A 7,244-nucleotide genomic window follows, 5' to 3' on the forward strand; every position below is an offset into this window, starting at 1 on the left:
GGTTCGTGTTTTCTCTGCTTACAACTTGCATTGTTTATTTCGACTTTTGAGCATCCAATGAACTGTTCGTTATCTTAACATTTCATTGGATATGATGTCAAAAGTGTAATCGTCTGATTAATTTTTTAGGTGTGTATATGAGACTTGGATTTGAAAGAACACATTTTTTTTTTTTTTGGAAAATTAGTTTCTTTCTAAATATTTTTTTGAAAACATCATAAGAACATAACTTACTAAGATAGAAGAAATAAACGGTACCAAAATATTCAGGGGAAGGTGAATCTACATGGAACCCCCCCCCCCCCAAACATTTTCTAGGTCTTAAACAAAGAAAAGAGGAATTTTGACCTTCATCAGACAGTAGGAACATATTCTTGATGTTTATTTTGTCTGCAATAAATAAAAAAACAATATCGAATGAGAGGATTGCCTGTTAAGGTTTTGCCTCTTCCATTGAACTAATGATAATTTTCAAGTACTTTCCACCTATACCTACATATCTGTGGACCCTTTATATGGTTTCCAAAGCAAACATTTAGCTATCTAAATAGTCACACCCTAGACAATATAATGATTATTGCCTAAGATTAGTTACAGGTAATGGGTACTTCCAGGTTATTGACAAGGAAGAGAATTGGTTCCACAAAATTTTTTTTATTTAATCTTTTATCGGTTTTAGAACGTAGCTTTAGTTTTAAATAACCTATTCACACATTGGAAATTATTTAGTTTTTACCTCAATGAAGATTTTTTTTCAGTTGATCGGTTCTGGTCTCGGAGTTGATGCTGTCACTTTTTTCAAGCCGTTGAATACTTAAAATAAAAAAAAAATCAATATACTATTTGTTTTATTAATCGTGCTAGATGTGCTCAAAAGTGCAAGAAATACTGTCCTAAGCATACACTCATTTTTTTTTAATAATTTCTGTAATTGTAAAAGAATTATCATTTTATTTTGAAGTTACAATTGTTCATGAAAATAACCCTTTCCTGAAATATTTGGTATATATGAACCTTCAAGTTGTAGTCTGGAAGTGCTATATAACAGAAAAATTAATACCGATCTTCTTCAATAAAGACAGGAAAGTCTAAGATGGATATTACAAACTAGAATGTTTTTCTATAAAACTACCCATTTTAAGAAGACATTGACAACCGAAAGAGGAAAATTTGGACAGATACTTCCTGATCGGTACCATGTATAGCTACCAGTAAAACCCTTTTTGTTCTAATCTGAAGATCCGTATTCGTAATTATTTAACGACGTGATTCTTGTAGAAATGAAGTACTTTTTTACCACTGTAAAAATATTTAACAGCTCTTTTTAACTCAAAATACTTTCATATCTAGCATAGCTTAAATATTGTTATTAGAAATTGCACAAGATGATTGATTGATTGAAGGATGATTGTATGTTGTTTTCGAAAATTTTTCTCTCATATAGAGACGTCACCATATACCGGTGAAGGGCTTCAGATTTAGACCTTTACTCGGCACTCAGGGCCATTGAGCAGTTCTTGAGGGTTCTTTATCGTGCCAACGCCTACCGTGACACGGAGCCTCGTTTTGTAAGGTCTCATCCAAAGGACCTGCAACTTTCACTTCAAAGTGCCGAGCGCTTGGCGAAGGAACAGTCGCTCCCTATTTTTTATCGACTTAGGTCAGTCGCGGCGAACACACGACTTTTCCATCACAGAGCGAGCGCTTGCACAAGGTGGTTTCAGATGAAAATAGATAGGCGATGTGTTTGCAATAATTTTTTGTCGACAGAAACTGCCGAGATTGACATACGAGGGGTGATCAAAAAGTTCGCGAACTAATTGAATAACTTCCATAAAAGAAATGAAATTAGGTTTTAGTGTTCATTATTTTTTAAAGTAATCCTCTCGATTTAAATGCACATCTGCCACCGTTCTGCCCATGCGCGAATCACGTGATACAGGCGGTCACGTGACATGCTCCGAAGCGTTCCGTTCACAGGATGTAAAAGATTTTTCCGAGTCTTATATTTCTTACCATGCAAATTATTTTTTATAACAAGAACGGTCAACTTGTCAAAAATGGCCAAATCTCGGTAATAGGATGGGTGGATAAGGATATCCTTTCCCGGAATGAGCATGGTGACCATCACAACCCTAGTCCTCTGTCTTGGGAACGTCGTTTATCCAATGTGGTTATAAGGCATGGCGCCTTCTTTATATCATAACTGATATGATTAAAGTCTAAAGTAAACAATATTTTGGGGATTTAATAACTGTATTCAACTATTTTTCTGACTGTAACTTGGCGGTCTTTCATATCAAATTGCTCAACTGAAGACACATATCTTCCCCAGCTTGATTTCACTGGGTAAGAGAACAAACATCATTTTTAACCATCTACCTTCTTTCCCTAAAACAATCAATCCAATTAATGATTGAACTCCTGGCAAGTCTTTTGCCTTCATAAACTTTGTACAAAGTATTATATGCTTCTGCAAAGGAATTTCCAAGATACACATTAAACTTTACAGCTGTTCGTTGCTCGAGTACGACTGAGTCAATCATTTTTTGTCACAAGTAACCTACCTAATGACGTCATTGTCACATTGTGACTTCACAAACATGGAGCAAATCATTACATAAAACTGCTATATATAGAACACATGTATGACTATAAGTGTGCCAAATTTCATTTTGATCTGAGTTGTGGTTTTGAAAATATAGAGATAGTTCGCGAACTTTTTGATCACCCCTCGTATAACGAAATTGACAGCAATTTCTCTTAATCAAAATTCACTTTTCTTACAAGAGCCAAGATTTTAAAATTTCGGCAATCAAAATCACCATAACTTTGGCATTAGAAGTAAAATTACAAAATACATTTATATTTCAAGTACTCGAATTGCTTGTTTAACGAAATGTTTGCCAGATTTTGGACGTATCTGAATCTGAAATGTTTTAATCAATCAATAGAAATTGTATGTTCCAGAAAAATGTCGATGAACTTAGAAATTTTATGTAACTTTTTCTATGTTGGGATGAGTAACTTCAACTACCGGTATTTGTTTATTTTTTATTCTATGTATCTTTATTTTATTTGACAAAATCTATTTTTAAATACTGTAAAGGTCTAATGAATTGCCTCATGATAATTGCATGCCTGATCGGTAATTGAAGCACAGGGTTCGTGAACTGTATAATGGGATTTCAAAATGTAAAATATTATGATGTGATAGGAGTGTATATAAAGAGAGAGTCTAAGTGCACACACTCACCTAAAATTAAATTTTCAATAAATGCATCAATTTTGAAATATACTAAAAGATTACAGAATGTTTGATTTCTAAAAATAAAATAAAATGGGTGATATTACATTGGATTTATTTTTACATACGTTGTTTCATTTGTTAACTCTTTAACGTCGCTAGAGAATACAAATGGATCAATTCCACGAGCTTAATAAAATAGCTTTTAAAGACAATGAACGCAACACATGAACCAGGAAGAAAAATCAGATTTTTTCTACGAAAGTCTCACTGACCCAAGAACTTTTTACCGCTTTAAATGTCTTTGCTGATCAATAATTTGATTCCATTTTGTCCTCAAAAGATAATTTATTGATTATATTTCTCTCGGTTTCACGGGAACTTTGTTATAAGCTGATGTAGTAGTGCTTGGGTTTTTTCAGTTTGATGAAATTTTGTTTAATAGGTGTGACTGGTAGATAGGGTATGCTCACTCCTCCATGGCACCTGATACCACCTCTGTTTTCAGAGGTTCGTATTTGCTCTGCTCACAACATGTATTGTATTAACTGTTTTCTTCACATTTCATTGGATATGACGTCAAAGTGTTATCGTCTGATTCATATTTTATGTGTGTTTATGATACTTGGATTTGAAAGCAGAACACATATTTTTTGAAAATTACTTTAATTCTAAATATTTTTTTTTGTTTTAGAAAACAGCATAAACAGCATATGAACATAATCTTCTAACAAGAAAAAATAAACGGTACCAAAATATTCAGGAAAGGATAAAACAACATGAAAAAGTCGAATCAAACATTCAATAAAGCGGCAATTTTGGCCTTCATTATACAGTTAAAATGAGTGTTGTACCGATAATCGGAAACGATCGATTAAGGACGAAAAAAAACCTTCCGATTCTGATTATCGATATTTTTTCATAAACGATCATCGGATTGGCATGTCTCACAATATGATTTTAGGGAAAAAAAGATTGTTTTTGTTTTCACTTTACGTGCACTGGAAGAAGTGCAAAAGCATATATATATATATATATATATATATATATATATATATATATATATATATATATATATATATATATATATATATATATATATATATATATATATATATATAAATGCAGAAAACATTTCAAAGTTTGCAAGAATTAGATATAAAAAGTAAAAATCTAACGTCTGATTATAATCGTTAAAAACTACATTGGAAGCAGCAACCGATTTCAACCGAAAAACTGATGTCCCATCACTAGTAAGAATATATATGATTGTTTATTTTACATAATGCCTTATTTTTGTCTGCAATGAATAAGAAAAACAAAAGTATGAGAGGATTGTCTGTCGAAGTTTGACCTGTTTGATTGAACTAATGATAATTTTCATGTACCTTCCACCTACTTACATATCTATGGACTCCTATATGGTTTTCAAAGCAAACATTTTAAAGTTATCTAAATGGTCACACCCTAAAAAGACAATTTAAGTGATGATTTATGCCGCTAAAATGGTTACAGGTAATGGGTAGTTCCAGGTCATTGACAAGGAAGAGAGTTGATTCCACGAAAATCAAAATTAACCTTTTATTGATTTTAGAACGTAGTCTAAGTTTTAAATGACCTACCGGTATCTAATGAAATATGGAAAAAACGAAGAGTAATCCAGCTCAAAAGTCCATTGATAAACATTTTTAATTATTTTTTTTTTACCTCACGTAATTTTTTTCAGTTTATCAGTTCTGGTCATACTGTCGCATTTTAAAGTTGTTGAAACTTAAAAAAAAATATTTTCTTTATTATTTATGTATATTCTTTATGATGTGCTAGATGTGCTCAAGAGTGAAAGAAAACATGTCCCAAACATACATTCAATTTTTTTTATTCTTGTAATCGTAAAACAATCACAATACTATTTTTTAGTTATTTGTCATGAAAATAATTTTAGAAAAAGGTAATCTGGAAGTGCTATCTCATTTAATAATAACAGAAGAATAAATACCGATGAAAAAGGCAAAGATAACAAACAATGGTCAATCTTTTAAAGCCTTTAACAATACAAAATGTAAACAGGAGAAAAAAGGGACCCCTAGTAACACCAGAAGTAGGATCAGGTGCCTAGGAGGAGTAAGCAGCCTTGTTGACCGGTTGCACCCACTGTGAGCCCTCTGCATCGATCAGGTTGACAGAGTAATCCCAGAAATTTTGATTTAAAAAAATGTTCTCCAAAAATAACTAACACAATGCGGATGCCCTTAATTCTTTTAATTACTAAACTAACAATATTGAAGTGTAATGTGATAAACAAAAGTGATTACTAAGTTAAATATATATAAAAATTCTATGTATAATCATATATAGAATCATAAATATTGCATTCATATTTTTTATTTGTAATATTTTTGATTGAAATGCAAAAAGTCATTTTCTGCCATAGAAACTTTTTTTAAAAGCCGATTGCCGCCAAGGCCGCTTGCCCAAGTCCAAGAAGACTTCTTGCGTTGGATGCAATAAACGTAAGTATTCTTTGGAGGAGAGACTTTATTCCAATCCAAGCATCTCTAAATACCTTCCCCCATGTTTCCTTCGTCCAGCTGTAGGACACTCGTCCTCTCGATTTGATTGTAATTCTAAGTCTGTTTTCGGCATTTCCTGATTGCACTGTTATGGGACTATCCAAAACATCATTCACATAGATGACAACTTTGACATTTTTTGAGCACGTTTTGACTATGTCACCTATACCATCCCGAATTTCGTAGAAACTTTCTCTCATAATATCATATCCATTAAACTTTTCTTTTACCCGATTAAAAGCCTCGTTCAGTTCTTCATCTGTGATCTCGCCAAAAGTTTCCTGTTACATGAAATATAAGGTTATTATTGATTTCATAATAACTCTTTCAGTAGGAAGACCGTATACTTTCTAAATAAAATTGTAATACCTACCCCCATGTTTCAAGATACAACTAATGTCTCAATACACATATTCAGATTGTAATAAAGCGATTGGTTTAAAAATAACGTCATGTGCAAACAAGTATTCCAAAATGCTCAACAATTAAATCTTGTGCGCAGATAAACTAAAGGAGGCGGAAACACAACACAAGGTAAGACCGTTTTACATAAGACTCGTTCCGTTTGCTACATTGTATTAATAAGATTCTGAAAAAAAAGCCTCCAAATTATTCTAGTAGAGCTTGATTTGATTTTGGTAATGAATAATCAGACATTAAATAACAAATCGTTAAAATAATTTCTGGCCTCACATATAATTTTTTCCTGACTTTTTCTCTCTCGAGATTGTGTGAAGGAAGGGATATAATATATTGGAAAGAGAGAGTATTAAAGTATAGAAAATATACAATGATTAGAGAACAAAAATTAGAAGTCTTTAGATTGATTGATGGATTGTATGTAGTTTTCCGTCCCATTCGAGAATTTTCACTCATATAGAGAGGTCACCCTATACCCGTGATGTACTTCAAATTTAGACCTTTACTCGGCACTCAGGGCTATTGAGCAGTGATGGTTCTTTATCATGCCAACGCATACCGTAATACTGGACCTCGGATTTTAAAGTCTCATGCAAAAGACCCGTGATTTCAGGAATGTCACTACATATGTTTACGTCTTAAGTCTGACTCGGCCCTGCGAACTAGAATCGAACTCGGTCCGTCTGATCACGAGGCAAACGCCCTAACACTAGGCTACCGTGACGATTGGAAGAAAATGACTAAAAAGAATGAAAAATTAGAAGCAGTTAATATTGGGAATTTAAGATATTTATAATGCACGAGGTTACAAGGTATTAAAAAAAAAGAAAGTGTGCCTATAAAAGTGCAATAAAAACTCATTTCTACATCACATTTTAAAGGTGCCTCCGAATAGGTATGTTTTTAGTTTCTATAAGGTAAAGTGTCCGCTTTTTTTTAATTTAGAGAAAGTGAATCCATACTTCGGGGGCAACTTTATTTATTTTTACCTTTGAAGCTACATTTTT

At 32.6% G+C, this 7,244-nt stretch overlaps 1 protein-coding gene across 1 annotated transcript; it reads right to left on the reverse strand.

Moving 5' to 3' along the window:
- Window positions 1–5,687: 5,687 nt before the first annotated feature.
- On the reverse strand, window positions 5,688–6,246 carry LOC133196507 (uncharacterized). Its single transcript, XM_061332385.1, has 2 exons — window positions 6,191–6,246; window positions 5,688–6,098 (listed from the first exon to the last, which is right to left on the reverse strand). Exons 1-2 carry the CDS (start codon window positions 6,194–6,196, stop codon window positions 5,688–5,690), a joined length of 417 nt encoding a protein of 138 aa, XP_061188369.1. The 5' UTR covers window positions 6,197–6,246.
- Window positions 6,247–7,244: the final 998 nt, after the last annotated feature.

Source organism: Saccostrea echinata, unplaced genomic scaffold (assembly GCF_033153115.1).
Source record: "Saccostrea echinata isolate AGI-Se365-2 ecotype Australia unplaced genomic scaffold, CSIRO_AGI_Sech_v1 ptg000030l, whole genome shotgun sequence".
Taxonomy (NCBI): domain Eukaryota; kingdom Metazoa; phylum Mollusca; class Bivalvia; order Ostreida; family Ostreidae; genus Saccostrea; species Saccostrea echinata.